The following is a 17,059-nucleotide window of genomic DNA, read 5'->3' as shown; positions in this document are numbered from 1 at the left end:
TGTATAAGTACAAACTCTATTCAAAGCACCCGGGGCTTATTCAGTTAGTCGCTCAAACAGGAACAGTCTACCTGTGACTGTTCCTGCCCGATCCACCAAACTAACTAACAGTTCCCTTAACAACACAGATATATTTGTTCAGATACCCCCCCCCCCCCACATAAGACAGGCTGGAGTCAAAGTTATCCACTACATGACACCCCCAAAAGACACATTACAAAATAGGCATAATGGACAGAACATACAGAAACAGGCTAGAGTGGTCCTGTCTCTACACATGAGTGCACAAGGAGATAAGCATCCTGAAACGCTAGCTAGCTACCTTCAAGAAGAAATATGGCTCAGTATGGCTTAGCGTATATGTTGACCATCAGCGGTTTCGTTCAGAAAAACAAGCTGCTATTGTTTAACGAAATGTTAATCCTTTTACATACTTCATCAACCTCTCCCATTTAAAAAGGGGTTTCCACCCACATTACTGCCACTTGCTGGATGTTTTTTGTTTTTCCCACCATTTTCTGTAAACTCTAGAGACTGTTGTCTGTGAAATCCCAGGAGATCAGCAGTTTCTGAGACGGTCAAACCACCCCATCTGGCACCAGCAATCATTCAAAGCTTCAAGTACATTTATTATTAAAGAAGGTATAAATTATACAACTTTGAGATTTGCTTGCTCACAGGTAGCCACAAAGCAGGAAACGTGAAATAACCCTATTAAAGAAAAAAAAGAATAAAAATCAAAGAGCAACTCTCAATGGGCAAGAGAAAGGAAAAAATGCAAATCAATCATAAACAAATGAAGAGAGCAACTGCAATCTGAATCAAAATGGAGTCTTCAGATCTGAACCCTGGAGAAGCCCGAGTAGGCCCAAAGACTCGCCTATCAGCTCATCATATTAGCGGACACATAGCACAGCAGCCAGGACTGTCTTCATAGCCACAGTGCAATAGAGATTACCATTGTGGAGAACAAGTGGAATCAGCTCTCGGCCCAGATCAGATCCTAATGCCCTGTCTTTTCAGTCTATCTGGGCTGGCATATAAATTGTCCAAACAACGGAACGGTGAAAGGCACCGATATCCTGGAGAGAAGAGTAAAATATTATAGAGAGGCCCTCACCTCCGATCTGGGCTGGCGTTTAAATTGTCTAATCAGAGAATTGTACCTCACGCCAGGACCAGCTCCGGGGCTTAGACCATGCTACCCAACAATTCAATCATTCCACAGTTAAAATCGCTTTGATCACATTTCTTCCCCATTCTGATGTTTGGTTTCAACAACAGCTGAACCTCTTAACCATGTCTACATGCTTTTATGCATTGAGTTGCTGCTACATCAGAATCAGGTTTATTATCACTGGCATGTAATGTAAAATTTGTTAACTTAGCAGCAGTTCAATGCAATACATAATCTAGCAGAGAAAAAAAAAAATAATAAACAAGTAAATCAATTACATATTTTGAATAGATTTTTTAAAAAATATACAAAAACAGAAATACTGTATATTTAAAAAATAACGTGAGGTAGTGTCCAAAGATTCAATGTCCACTTAGGAATCAGATGGCAGAGGGGAAGAAGCTGTTTCTGAATCGCTGAGTGTGTGCCTTCAGGGTTCTGTACCTCCTACCTGATGGTAACAGTGAGAAAAGGGCATGCCCTGGGTGCTGGAGGTCCTTAATAATGGACGATGCCTTTCTGAGACACCGCTCCCTAAAGATGTCCTGGGTACTTTGTAGAGTAGTAGCCAAAATGGAGCTGACTAGATTTACAACCTTCTGCAGCTTCTTTTGGTCCTGTGCAGTAGCCCTTCCATACCAGACAGTGATGCAGCCTGTCAGAATGCTCTCCATGGTACAAGTTTTTGATTGTATTTATTAACATGCCAAATCTCTTCAAACTCCTAATGAAGTATAGCTGCTGTCTTGCCTTCTTTATAACTACATTGATATGTTGGGACCAGGTTAGATCCTTAGAGATCTTCACCCCTAGGAACTTGAAGCTGCTCACTCTCTCCACTTCTGAGGATTGGTATGTGTTCCTTCGTCTTACCCTTCCTGAAGTCCACAATCAGCTCTTTCATCTTACTGACATTGGTGCCACAGCAACAACCTGGCACTCACTCCACTAGTTGGCATATCTCACTCCTGTACGCCCTCTCATCACTACCTGAGATTCTACCAACAATGGTTGTATCGTCAGCAAATTTATAGATCGTATTTGAGCTGTGCCTAGTCCACAGTCATCTGTATACAGAGAGTAGAGCAGTGGGCTAAGCACACATCCCTGAAGTGCACCAGCATTGATCCTCAGCAAGATATGTTATCACCAATCTGCACAGATTGTGGTCTTCTGGTTAGGAAATGGAGGATCCAGTTGCCGAGGGAGGTACAGAGGCCCAGGTTCTGCAACTTCTCAATCAGGATTGTGGGAATGATGGTATTAAATGCTGAACTGTAGTCGATGAACAGCATCCTGACATAGATGTTTGTGTTGTTCAAGTGGTCTAAAACTGTGTGGAGAGCCATTGAGATTGCATCTGCCATTGAACTTGCATCTGCCATTGACCTATTGTGGTGATAGGTCATTATTGGCTGATTAGATAGTTGCGTTAATAAGCAGGTGTATGGGCATACCTAATATAGTTCCTACTGAGTGTGAGTGTATGTACATAAATGGTTGAAATTAATAGGGCAGGTTGGAAAAAATAGTTTAAAAGAAATTTGAGATAATATGCTTTCAAAATGACACCAGGCAAGAGTGTCATGATGAGCTAATGGAAAACACTAGTTTGGCACAGTAAGCATTTTGTTTAAGGCTCTGGACACCAGATTTCAAGGAAGAACCAAAGAAGGGGTACAGAGGAGATTTATTAGATTGATATCAGGAATAAGTGATTTTAGTTATCAAATAAACTAAGGAAGCCAAAGCTATTCTCTCCTTGGAACAGAGGTGTTTGAAGTGAAATTTGATCTGTCTGTCTGTCTAGGTACCATATCCAATGCGGATGTTGATGACCATGGTTTTCCATATAGATCTGTCCTTCGTTCTTTGGATGACTTCCATTTCCTCGATGTGTAACCACCTGGCTAGGCTTTTGATTTACATAAGCCAAGGTCTTCCTCTCGGTTTGCTCCCTTCGATCTTTCCAGAGAGCATGAGTTTTTCTAGCTCATCTTTCCGCATGATGTGTCCTAGGAATCTGAGTTGTCTTTCTCTTATTGTTGGTATGAGTGCTCGAACTGCTTGGGCTCTTCTGAGAACTTCTTCATTTGATCTGTGTGTGGTCCATGATATTTTTAACGTTCTCCTGTAGAACCATAATTCAGCTGCTTCTAGCTTCTAGTCTCTTTTCCATTGCTGGGGAAATGGTCCAGCATTCACTTCCATAAGTCAGGATAGAATAAATGTAGCACTGCTGTATTCTGTTTTTAGTGTAGATGCTCATCTTTCTGTCTGTTGATATGGTCTTCATTTTTTGGAAAGCTTCTTTCGTCATTGCTATTCTGTATTTGATATCTGTGTCGCACCTGCCATTACTTGTTATTAGGCTGCCAAGGTATCTGAATTTGTTGACTTGTTTGATGTTTGTATTTCTGATCTTGATCACACATTGTGGGATGTTTGTCTTTCTGGAGATGACCATGCTTTCTGTCTTCTTGGTGTTAATTGAGAGGCCTCTGTGATTATCAAAATAGTTATCAAAAATCACAGCATTAAGTGCAATGTTCCAATTAGCAGAAAGGTCAAACACCAGAGGACATAGAGACAAGGTGATTGGCAAAAGAGCAGCTTGTGGTTGGAATCTGGAGTACAGCACCCAAGGGATATTGTGGCTACATTTGATATTGGCACTGAATAAGTAATTGAAAGAAAATAGTTTGCAAGGCTAGGAGGAGAGGTCATGGAAGTTGGAATAATTTGATTGTGCTCTCATAAGCTGGCTCAGTCTCTCCTGAGAGATCATTTGTCTTCTCTGGAAGGCCCATTTGCGATTGAGCTTTAGCTTCCTGGCTGATGTCTTGAGATGTTGCTTCAATATATCCACATAACTTTCCTTCCTCATGATGCCATCTATTTTGTGAAGTGCACCAGTCCCTCCTGCAGCAAAGCACCCCCACAACATGATGCTGCCACCCCCATGTTTCACAGTTGGGATGGTGTTCTTCGGCTTGCAAGCCTCACCCTTTTTCCTCCAAACAGAATGATGGTCATTATGGCCAAACAGTTCAATTTTTGTTTCATCAGACCAGAAGACATTTCTCCAAAAAGTAAGACCTTTGCCAACTGTAGTCTGTCTTTTTTATGGCGGTTTTGGAGCAGTGGCTTCTTCCTTGCTGAGCAGCCTTTCAGGTTATGTCGATATAGGACTTGTTTTACTGTGGATTCTTGTTTACCTGTTTCCTCCAGCATCTTCACAAGGTCCTTTGCTGTTGTTCTGGGATTGATTTGCACTTTTTGCGCCAAAGTACGTTAATCTCTAGGAGACAGAATGCCTCTCCTTCCTGAGCGGTATGACGGCTGCGTGGTCCCATGGTGTTTATACTTGCTTACTATTGTTTGTACAGATGAATGTGGTACCTTCAGGCGTTTGGAAATTGCTCCCAAGGATGAACCAGACTTGCTATCATTTTCTGACCTCAATCCGATAGAAGGTTTGTGGACAGAACTGAAAAAGCACGTTCGAGCAAGGAGGCCTACAAACCTGACTCAAGTTACACCAGTTCTGTCTGGAGGAATGGAACAAAATTCCAGCAATTTACTGTGAGAAGCTTGTGGAAGGCCACCCAAAATGTTAGACCCAAGTTAAACAATTTAAGGCAATGCTACCAAATACTATCAAAGTGTATGTAAACTTCTGACCCACTGGGAAAGTGATGGAAGAAATAAAAGCTGAAATAAGTCATTCTCTCTACTATTATTCTGACATTTCACATCCTTAAAATAAAGTAGTGATCCTAACTGACCTAAGATAGGGAATGTTTTCTAGGATTAAATGTCAGGAATTGTGGAAAAACTGAGTTTAAATGTATTTGGCTAAGGTGTATGTAAACTTCTGACTTCAGCTGTATGTATCTTGCAATGATGTTTTGATCTTTAACCAGATTCTCAGTGAGAAGAAATTGGTAACATCAACAATCTGCAGCAACTATATCAGTGTATTAAATTAGAGTAAGTCAGGAGTATAATCATCCTTGATTATTGGAGGAAGAATTTTTCTAGACAGTTTGAAAAATAGAACAGTAATCCAGGGATTTGTGCTGTTGATCCAGACCTGGGAATTTAAATTTGATTAATCTGTAAGCATTTACAACAGGAACATGTCCAATTTTATACACTTGGCATTCAATGCAATCATCATTGCTGATCAACATTACCTTTACAAGCGAAGATTAATCCAGTCTTTCATATTTTTTTCTCCTGATAAACGCCCAACTATTTGCCACTTTCTTTGCTGGATTTAAGTTCTGGGACCTGTAGTACACACTGTGGTAGTACCCTTACCAAATAATGATCAACATGACAAGCTTTAGGGCATACAATGACGGGGGATAAATGTACACCTTGCATAATAAGCATAGATAGTAGCAATCTATAAAATAAGATCCTTTTTTTTTACTGTGGAATAATTATTTGTGTTGAAGGTGACGAACTTCGTTCTATTAACCCTTTAAAACACAGAATATTACAACATAGTACAGACCCTTCAACCTTATACTCTACCTTATAATATGGTGCCAGCCTTATAATCTACTCTTTATCAATCTAACCCTTCCCTCCAGGACAGTCCTCCATTTTTCTATCATGCATGTGCCAATCTAAGAGTTTATTAACTGTTCCTGATTTATCTGCTTCTACCACTATCCCTTACTGCGTATTCCACATATACACTTCTGTTTTAAGAAAAACCTCTGACATTCTCCCTATACTTTCCAACAGTCATTTTTAAAATGTACCCCTTTTGTATGGGATATTTTTGTAACACTTATAATTTGGTGTCTAAATTGATTTACAAAACATTTACTGGTTCTCTCTCTTAGTGGTGGTGGGGGGGGGGGTGGCGGAAGTCAAGTTAAAGTATAACCTTGGAGCAGAGCTGAGTCCCAAGGATTACAATGTACCTAGACTTAATTTGAGAAGCATCTGGAAGATGATGTCCACCTTGCGAACTGAACAGGGATGCTGCTGGTAGTGCTCATGCTTTCTAATCCACACAGCATCCTGGTAAACCTTTTCTGCACCCTTTCTAAAATCTCCTCGTCATTCCTGCAATGTGGGAACCAGATGTGACCTAACCAGAGTTTTATAAACCTGCAACGTAACTTCCTGATCATTAGGGCAAGTATGCTTTCCACCTTTTTTTTTTGCTATGCTGTTGGATTTACATGACCACTTTCGATAAGCTGTGGACTTGGACCCCAGGATCCCTCTATACATCAATGCTATTAAGGATCCTGTCATTAACTGTATACTCAAACAACAGGAATTCTGCAGATGCTGGAAATTCAAGCAACACACATCAAAGTTGCTGGTGAACGCAGCAGGCCAGGCAGCATCTCTAGGAAGAGGTACAGTTGACGTTTCAGGCCGAGACCCTTCGTCAGGACTGACTGAAGGAAGAGTGAGTAAGAGATTTGAAAGTTGGAGGGGGAGGGGGAGATCCAAAATGATAGGAGAAGACAGGAGGGGGAGGGATGGAGCCAAGAACTGGACAGGTGATAGGCAAAAGGGATACGAGAGGATCATGGGACAGGAGGTCCGGGAAGAAAGACGGGGGGGGGGGGGGACCCAGAGGATGGGCAAGGGGTATATTCAGAGGGACAGAGGGAGAAAAAGAGTGAGAGAAAGAATGTGTGTATAAAAATAAATAACGGATGGGGTACGAGGGGGAAGTGGGGCATTAGCGGAAGTTAGAGAAGTCGATGGGGTACGAGGGGGAGGTGGGGCATTAGCGGAAGTTAGAGAAGTCGATGTTCATGCCATCAGGTTGGAGGCTACCCAGACGGTTCTGTCTGGGTAGCCTCCAACCTGATGGCATGAACATCGACTTCTCTAACTTTCGCTAATGCCCCACCTCCCCCTCGTACCCCATCCGTTACTTATTTTTATACACACATTCTTTCTCTCACTCTCTTTTTTTCTCCCTCTGTCCCTCTGAATATACCCCTTGCCCATCCTCTGGGTCGTCCCCCTCCCCGTCTTTCTTCCCGGACCTCCTGTCCCATGATCCTCTCGTATCCCCTTTGCCAATCACCCGACCAGCTCTTGGCTCCATCCCTCCCCCTCCTGTCTTCTCCTATCATTTTGGATCTCCCCCTCCCCCTCCAACTTTCAAATCTCTTACTCATTCTTCCTTCAGTTAGTCCTGACGAAGGGTCTCGGCCTGAAACGTCGACTGTACCTCTTCCTAGAGATGCTGCCTGGCCTGCTGCGTTCACCAGCAACTTTGATGTGATTAACTGTATACTTTTACTTTACATTAGATGCTTCACATTTGCTTCCATTAAGTCCCATCTGCCATTTCTCTGTCCATTTCTGTAACTGATTTCTATTCTGCTATATTCTTTAATATCCCTCTACACTGTCCACAACCCTATTATTCTTTGTCTTGTCTGCAAGCTTACTAATGCACCCATCTATATGTTCATCCAAATGTTTTACATACGTCATAAACAGAGGCCCAGCTTTGATACCTATGGAACAACAGTGGTTATTAACCTCCAGCCAGAATAGCATCCTTCCATCATTACCCTCTGTCTTCTATGGATAAGCCTACCCTAAATCCAAATTACCAAGTCACTGTGGATCACATACTTCTCAAGACCATTAGATATAGGAACAGAATTAGGCCATTTGATCCGTCGAGTCTGCTCCACCATTTCATCATGGCTGATCCAGTTTTACTCTCAGCCTCAATCTCCTGCTTTTTCCCCATATCCCTTCATGCCTTGACCAATCGAGAATCTATCAACCTTAAATATGCATAAAGACTTGGCCTCTGCAACTGCCTGTGGCAAATAATGACACAGATTCACCACTCTCTGGCTGAAGAAATTCCTCCTCATCTCCATTCTGAAACTCCTTAATCTGCTGGAACAGGCTGTCGTGAAGCACATTGTCAAATGCCTTAAGGTCCATATAGAGAACATCCACTGTCCTATCCTCATCAATCACCTTTGTTACCTCTTCAAAAAAAAATCGAAGCCTGTAAGATGTGACCTGTCATGCACAAAGCTGTGTTGGCTGTCCCTAGTGAAGCCATGTTTTTCCAAATGTATGTAAATCCTATGTCAAAGAATCATTTCTAATAGCTTCCATGCCACTTGTATAGGGCTCACTGATAAATTCCTGAATTATCCTCATTTCCTGTCTTAAACCTGAAAAAAAAATTACCTGAAGTTTTCTGTCTGGATATTTTCTATCCATATGTTTATGAATTTAATCATTTTCCTGGATTTTTTTTATATCAAAAAGGTCAGGTTCTGTGGACATGCATCTTTGCATGAAATGTGAAATTACGACTTTGCTTAATGTGATGAGATACCCCTGATAAGTTTCTGTTCCTGTTACCAGATGTGTGCAGCAGTGAGGAGTTGCCTGAGGTAGAACTTGTGAGCTTGATTGAAGACCAGCTGCCCCAGTATCACCTGCGAGCAGACTCGCTCTACTTCTATCAGAACGAGGACTGGGAGCAGACCTCTGAGCATCCTGAACATGCATCTGGTGGGCTTTCTCCCACCCAGGCTGAGGAGGCCTTCCGTTACATGAGTAAGTGACCTGGTCATAGTAACTTTTCATTGAATGATTTATTGTGTCAGTTTAAAAGACAAATAACTCATCTTGTGGGGGAAGAATTAAGTCAATAACATTCTTTTTCTAACCTAGCTTCCAAGTTACAGTATGTTTCTCACCTCTCAAATTTGGGGGTGATCATAATTATTGCATGCACACGAAACAAACTAACCTTTGTTGCACTGGAGGGTGTTGAGTTATAAAGTGTTCCTTATGACTTCTTAAAGCAGTTTAAAACCAATGATATTTATCTGAAGGATTGAAGTATATAATAATCGACTATATTTTAGCATTTAGAATCACACAAATGATTTGATAGTGACTGTGTAATTCCTTGTAGCTAGGTAAAGACTTCATCATGGGAACTTTTATATTCTCTGGGATTGCCACAATACTTTATTAGAAAGATGGCACCTTTACATTTCCACCTCACTAATGCATTGATTTTGTCAGCTGGTTGTTTTGGGGCTAAAGAAACCATCAGAAAATAAGTTGTTTTGCATTGCTTTCAAATATCTTAACACCATTTCTTGCTGTAGCGTCGTAAACTTCTTCATGACGTTGGACCTGATACCGTGTACCTTTTTTGTGCAAAGCCAGCAGGCTGATGCAGAATGGAGCCATGACTTGTCTATCTGAATTAAACTGTTAATTATCTCTTTCTGCTGTCTGCTTAGTATTTACTTGTGCTCTAATTGTCTTTTATACTAACCCTATTTAGTCTGTCCATCATAAAAAGTATTGATAAAATTTTTTTGGGATTGCTATAGTATTGGAAGCAATCTAAAACGATCTAATCTGGTGGTGATAAAATGCATTCAGAATTAAATGTAGCTGATGACAAGAACTCAATTGTTGCATGTGCATGTATATGGAATTTTTAAAATTTCTGGTAAATATCCATTTACCATTAAGTCTGCAAGATCCCGTTAACCTATTTGATGACAAGCAGGGTAGGATTAGATAATCCTATCCAGTATTTGCCAAACAGTATCATATCTGTTTATTATCACATTGAAGTCAGTGAGAGATTGCTGTTTGTAAATTCACTGCCACACTTTTCAGTGTTACTATGATGTCTCCACTTCAGAAATACTTAATTGGTCATAACTTAACCTGGACCCTCTGAAAACAGTGTTAAAGGTGCTATATAAATGCAAGACTTTCCTTTTAAGTAACCCATATCCTTCCAAATCCAAAATAAAAATTCAGCAGGTCACCATGCCAGATTTCCAGCTTTAGTAGTTTTTCCTTCCAAAAATGTGTCAGGTTAGTTGAATCACTTGTGCCTATCCTTGACTTTTACAACAAAGTTAATTTGCAGTGGAGCAGATTTTTTTTTGATCACAGATCATTATCAAGGACTGTTTCCTGTAATGTCTGGGTGCAAAATCCAAATAAATGAAGTCTAGTGACCCCTAGTGGCAAGCACACTTGTCAAAAAGCTATAACTAGGCTGCAACTATACACTAAACTTGTTTTCCTTTGATTACAGCCTTATTGTGTTAAAATGTTTTCATCCATCTTCCATATGTAACCCCACATGTTGAAATTGTACCAGATCAATCAAATTTGATGTGTGAGTTGTTTAGAATAACTGCTGTTCCTATGGAAGGCTTAAGAATAGGAGAGAGATTTCTTGTAGAGGCCTTTTCATTACACGGAAACAAGTTTCAATTCACTATTCACTTGAATACTTTCTGATGTGAATTGTTCCCTTTTTAAAAAATAAGAGGCATGCTCTCTATTCAAGTAGAAGATCATGTTCCATAAACTTGTACACTATATACTATGACAACGAAGGTGCATTGCTCTTGGTAATTCCAACTGGAAGTAGCAAACAACATTAATGTAATACAGTTGTCACTGACATTTACGAACCATTCCTAATTCCTCCCCACCCTCAAATACTAATGTGATGGATGGCTATGAACTCTCTATGGATGCCCTATTACTTTTCTATAGGGTTTAGGTACTGTATCAACAAGGAAAGGTATTGGATTTCCAAGTCAGGTCATTGTGAGCTTTAGTACTTTCCAACTGCCAATTGTCCTTGACCTTCTGGTTACCAGAAACCATGGATTGTAAGGTACCGATACCTTGGTACATGTGATAATAATAAACCAATTGCAATTCTCAGAAGCTGTGGTGACTAGCTGCAGTGCACCCTTATAGGTATTCTCCTCAAACCCTCACCTTATACAGAAAGGACAACAGTCAGTTCTCACACAGCAAGGTCTCACAAACATTTAAAAAAATAGAAGCAGGTCATTCAGGTCCTTGAGTCTGCCCTACAATGACTGGTCCTTCTCTTTAAGAAGTATTTGCCCACTTCATCCCTATGTTCCTCAATTTCTTTAATATCCAGAAATCTATCAATCATGACTGTACCTCCACAGCTATCTGGATTGGGGTATTACAAAGATTCACCATCACGACTAAGTAAATTTCTTCTCATTTTAGGCCCAAGTAGCACACTGGGCATCTTTGTTGTCAAAATGTCATGGGGTCTTTTACTTCTACTTAATATGAGAGGTGTGCATATAAACAAAAAATGGTTGTGCTTCAGTTCATTTTCTGGTAGGGATGTTATTGTCCCATATGCCATGTGTTGTTGCCAGTTAAATAGACTCTGACAACTTGCACTTATTTCTCAATTGCATTTTACTTGTGCACAAAGAGAACACAAGCCCCTGTCACCAAACTTCAGCTCAGAATGTTCATACAAACATTGATCCAGTATCAACTTTGTACATTTCTGAATCCCATTGTTTGCATGTACACTCAGTGGCCACTTATTCGGTGCAGGAGTAGATCTCAGTGTGGTCGCCTTCTGCTGTAGCCTATCCACTACAAGGTTGAATGTGTTGTGCACTCAGAGGTGCTCTTCTGCAGCAACTGTTGTAACATGGTTATTTGAGTTATTGTCCCATTCTTGTCAGCTGGAACTAGTCAGGTCATATTTTTTTTGCACCATTTCTGTAAACTCTAGAGCAGGAGTTCCCAACCTAGGATCCGTGGACCCCTTGCTTATTGGTATTGGTCCATAGCATAAAAAAGGTTGGGATCCTCTGCTCCAGAGACTGTTTTGCATGAAAATCCCAGGAGATCAGTTGTTTCTGACATACCCAAACCAACCCATCTTGTGCTAACAATGATTCTGCAGTCCAAGTCACTTACATCACATTTCTTCCCCATTCTGATGCTTGGTCTGTACAACAACTGAAACTCTTGACCATGTCTACATGCTGTTATGCATTAAGTTGCTGTCCTGTGATTGGCTGATTAGATTTTTACGTTAACGGGAGGTAAAGAGTGTATAATCACCGTGCATTTTTCGGGTGTTAATATAATCTACTTATAAAAGCCAGTAGTACGTTAGATTTAGTATAACAATTGTCCCATAACTAGTGTGTGCTCTGTAATCCTTCATTTGCATTCCTGTCTTAGAATACCTAGTGACTGGAGAACAAAGAGGCTGTGTGAAGAGCTAGATTTTCAAGGGCCATGTTCAGATTGGGTGATGACTATAAGATGCCTGTATACCGTCTCTGTCAGTACATCATCTAAACCCTTGTCTTGCTGCAGCTTTCACTGAGGCAGGCCCCACTGTTGCACAAGGTGATCTCGAAAAATTGAGCCAGCTTTGGTTCTAGGAAGAACTAAATGATTTCTAGTCAACGTAAGTTTTATTTCCCCTAACCTGACACTGTAACATGTAATCATTATGTGAAAGGGCACACATTGAACAAAAAAAAGTTTGTATCAGTGATAAATCCCGTGACTCCCTCTGCTTCTGCCTCCCATCCACACTTAATTTGCTATAACCTTCAGTCTTCTCCAGTTCCATCCTCCACCCCCACTGTAGTATCATCCCCAGCTCCCCACCTCAGCTTCTCCTTTACCCTTCTGTGACGCTGCAGTCTTGTGTTGCCCCTTGCAGAAAGTACATGAATACAGGCAATTTGTCTCTTTTGTAGGTGCAAAGACTACACTACATAATTATAAACTTCTGAAATTCAGAAGTATAATGATGCATCTTCACTCCAGTTATGGCATTGTTGCACTAAGTAAGAATCTGGCTTGAAGGTAAGCAGAATGGTGCTCCCACTACAACCGTCTCAGCCTGCCTCTGCTTCCTGTAGCCTACTGGTGCAACCTATGGGTCCCTGTGCGTTTGCTGCCTGGCAGGCTATTAAAACATAGAAACATAGAAAATAGGGGCAGGAGTAGGCCATTCGGCCCTTCAAGCCTGCACTGCCATTCAGTACGATCATGGCTGATCATCCAACTCAGAACCCTGTACCTGTCTTCTCTCCATACCCCCTGATCCCTTTGGCCACAAGGGCCATATCTAACTCCCTCTTAAATATAGCCAGTGAACTGGCCTCAACTGTTTCCTGTGGCAGAGAATTCCAGAGATTCACCACTCTCTATGTGATGAAGTTTTTCCTCATCTCGATCCTAAAACGCTTCCCCTTTATCCTCAAACTGTGACCCCTCGTTCTGGACTTCCCCAACATTGAGAACAATCTTCCTGCATCTAGCCTGTCCAATCCCTTTAGAATTTTATACATTTCAATCAGATCCCTCCCTCAATCTTGTAAATTCCAGACAGCATAAGCCTAGTCCATCCAGTCTTTCATCATATGAAAGTCCTGCCATCCCAGGAATCAATCTGGTGAACCTTCTTTGTACTCCCTCTATGGCAAGAATGTCTTTCCTCAGATTAGGGGACCAAAACTGTGCACAATACTCCAGGTGTGGTCTCACCAAGGCCTTGTACAACTGCAGTAGAACCTCCCTGCTCCTGTACTCGAATCCTCTTGCTATAAATGCCAGGATACCAGTCACTTTTTTCACTGCCTGCTGTGCCTGCATGCCCACTTTCAATGACTGGTGTACAATGACACCCAGGTCTCGTTGCACCTCCCCTTTTCCTAATTGGCCACCATTCAGATAATAATCTGTTTTCCTGTTCTTGCCACCAAAGTGGATAACCTCACATTTATCCACATTAAATTGCATCTGCCATGAATTTGCCCACTCGCCTAACCTATCCAAGTCACCCTGCATCCTCTTAGCATCCTCCTCACAGCTAGCACTGCCGCCCAGCTTCGTGTCATCCACAAACTTGGAGATGCTGCCTTTAATTCCCTTGTCTAAGTCGTTAATACATATTGTAAACAACTGGGGTCCCAGCACTGAGCCTTGCGGTACCCCACTAGTCACTGCCTGCCATTCTGAAAAGGTCCCGTTTATTCCCACTCTTTGTTTCCTGTCTGCCAACCAGTTCTCTATCCACATCAATACCATACCCCCAATACCGTGTGCTTTAAGTTTGCACACTAATCTCCTGTGTGGGACCTTGTCAAAAGCCTTTTGAAAATCCAAATATACCACATCCACTGGTTCTCCCCATACACTCTACTAGTTACATCCTCAAAAAATTCTATGAGATTTGTCAGATATGATTTTCCTTTCACAAATCCATGCTGACTTTGTCCGATGATTTCACCGCTTTCCAAATGTGCTGTTATCACATCTTTGATAATTGACTCTAGCATTTTCCCCACCACCGACGTCAGGCTTACCGGTCTATAATTCCCCGGTTTCTCTCTCCCTCCTTTTTTAAAAAGCAGGGTTACATTAGCCACCCTCCAATCCTCAGGAACTAATCCAGAATCTAAAGAGTTTTGAAAAATTATCACTAATGCATCCACTATTTCTTGGGCTACTTCCTTAAGCACTCTGGGGTGCAGACCATCTGGCCCTGGGGATTTATCTGCCTTTAATCCCTTTGATTTACCTAACACCACTTCCCTACTAACATGTATTTCCCTCAGTTCCTCCATCTCACTAGACCCTCGGTCCCCTACTATTTCCGGAAGATTATCTATGTCCTCCTTACTGAAGACAACCAAAGTAGTTATTCAATTGGTCTGCCATGTCCTTGTTCCCCATGATCAATTCACCTGTTTCTGACTGTAAGAGACCTACATTTGTCTTAACCAATCTTTTTCTTTTCACATATGTATAAAAGCTGTTACAGTCAGTTTTTATGTTCCCTGCCAGCTTTCTCTCAATTTTTTTTCCCTTTCCTAATTAAGCCCTTTGTCCTCCTCTGCTGGACTCTGAATTTCTCCCAGTCCTCAGGTGTGCCACTTTTTCTAGCTAATTTGTATGTTTCTTCTTTGGAATTGATACTATCCCTAATTTCCCTTGTCAGCCACGGGTGCACTAAAATAATGTGTATATTGGGGTTTAGGGAACTGGGAAGTGTGGGACAGTGCACTCATTCAACTTAGAATTGGTATGTTGAAGTGTTCCCACCAAGACTAGGGTGGTCACTGCCATACTTAGAACTTAATCTTACTTCGAAATTAATTTGCAGCACTCCTTCGAAACTGCTCAGATGAGGTCATTAGAATTATGTCAATCACTGGAATGTGGTGGTTACAAAGCTATCAATTGCACTTCAATTTAAGGTAGACATTAGTCAGTGATGAGAATAGTGTATGGTATCATGAGTGACCTATTGGAGGATTTGTTTCATTGCCTGGGGGCTATAGAGAATCAGCTTTCCAAAATTAGAACAATTTGTGCATCGCAACGTATTCTGTAACAAGGATTTCTTAACTGCTGTGAAGTACATTCTGTAATTTATTTGTACTTCGCAATCAGCAACTGTGCTGATGTTTGGCCTTTCACTATGCTGTGACACACTTTTTGGAGGCAAAAGAGGAGAAGAGCATCCCTTATTTTTCATCATTTTCATTGTTGTTCATTTGCCTACATGGAGGGACCTTATCTAACACTTTCTTTAAAACTAAACAATAACCAATTAATTTTTAACTCAGTTAAGCTCATTGTATTTATATGCTGGTTCCTGCCCCATCTGTGAGTAGACTATAAGTGCATGTGCATTTACATCAACAACATTTTCAGATGGCCTGGAGTTCACATTGTCATTTTAAGGTGCTTGCAATGTTTCATTGTTCCAGTATTTTATTAGCTTGTGCCCATAGCCACTGTGTCCATTAAAAACAGAGACATGTAATTTTGGTTTGTAATGGTGTCTAAACATTTATGGTTACCATCAAGGTACGTGGTGTTTTTGAATTGATGTAAATAAAATTGAAATGAAGGATTTTTACAAATATTGATAAGGCTAAACATAGTATCAGTAATAGATATTGGAAGCTTGATTTGCCTGTTAAACGGATTGTCTTCTGAAATAATTATAGGGAAAGAAACAACACACATCAAAGTTGCTGGTGAACGCCAGGCAGCATCTATAGGAAGAGGTACAGTCGACGTTTCTCGGCCTGAAACGTCGACTGTACCTCTTCCTATAGATGCTGCCTGGCCTGCTGCGTTCACCAGCAACTTTGATGTGTGTTGCTTAAATTTCCAGCACCTGCAGAATTCCTGTTGTTTGCATAGGGAAAGAACTAATTTTTTTTATTATATTTACAGTGATTATAATGAAAGGAAGGGCAGTTAAATAGTCATAGTCATACTTTATTGATCCCGGGGGAAATTGGTTTTTGTTACAGTTGCACCATAAATAATAAATAGTCATAGAACCATAAATAGTTAAATAGTAATATGTAAATTATGCCAGTAAATTATGAAATAAGTCCAGGACTAGCCTATCGGCACAGGGTGTCTGACCCTCCAAGGGAGGAGTTGTAAAGTTTGATGGCCACAGGCAGGAATGACATCCTATGACGCTCAGTGCTACATCTCAGTGGAATGAGTCTCTGGCTGAATGTACTCCTGTGCCCACCCAGTACATTATGTAGTGGATGGGGGACATTGACCAAGATGGCATGCAACTTAGACAGCATCCTCTTTTCAGACACCACCGCGAGAGAGTCCAGTTCCATCCCCACAACATCACTGGCCTTACGAATGAGTTTGTTGATTCTGTTGGTGTCTGCTACCCTCAGCCTGCTGCCCCAGCACACAACAGCAAACATGATAGCACTGGCCACCACAGACTCGTAGAACATCCTCAGCATCGTCCGGCAGATGTTAAAGGGCCTCAGTCTCCTCAGGAAGTAGAGATGACTCTGACCCTTCTTGTAGACAGCCTCAGTGTTCTTTGACCAGTCCAGTTTATTGTCAATTCGTATCCCCAGGTATTTTTACTCCTCCACCATGTCCACACTGACTCCCTGGATGGAAACAGGGGTCACCGGTACCTTAGCTCTTCTCAGGTCTACCACCAGCTCCTTAGTCTTTTTCACATTAAGCTGCAGA

At 41.3% G+C, this 17,059-nt stretch overlaps 1 protein-coding gene across 6 annotated transcripts in view; it reads left to right on the top strand.

Annotated features, from left to right (window-relative positions):
* The window catches only part of LOC134348378 (trafficking kinesin-binding protein 2-like), a 106,933-nt gene that overhangs the window by 21,265 nt on the left and 68,609 nt on the right, over positions 1-17,059 (top strand). For all 6 annotated transcript variants that reach the window (XM_063051647.1, XM_063051651.1, XM_063051648.1 and 3 more), the window contains one exon: positions 8,573-8,767. In XM_063051647.1, the coding sequence (XP_062907717.1) occupies positions 8,573-8,767 (195 nt within the window). The remainder of the gene's footprint in view (positions 1-8,572; positions 8,768-17,059) is intronic.

The sequence above is a fragment of the Mobula hypostoma genome, chromosome 6 (genome assembly GCF_963921235.1).
Source record: "Mobula hypostoma chromosome 6, sMobHyp1.1, whole genome shotgun sequence".
NCBI lineage: Eukaryota > Metazoa > Chordata > Chondrichthyes > Myliobatiformes > Myliobatidae > Mobula > Mobula hypostoma.
The sequence above is the reverse complement of the archived record's forward strand: the minus strand, read 5'-3'. Positions and strand labels throughout refer to the sequence as shown.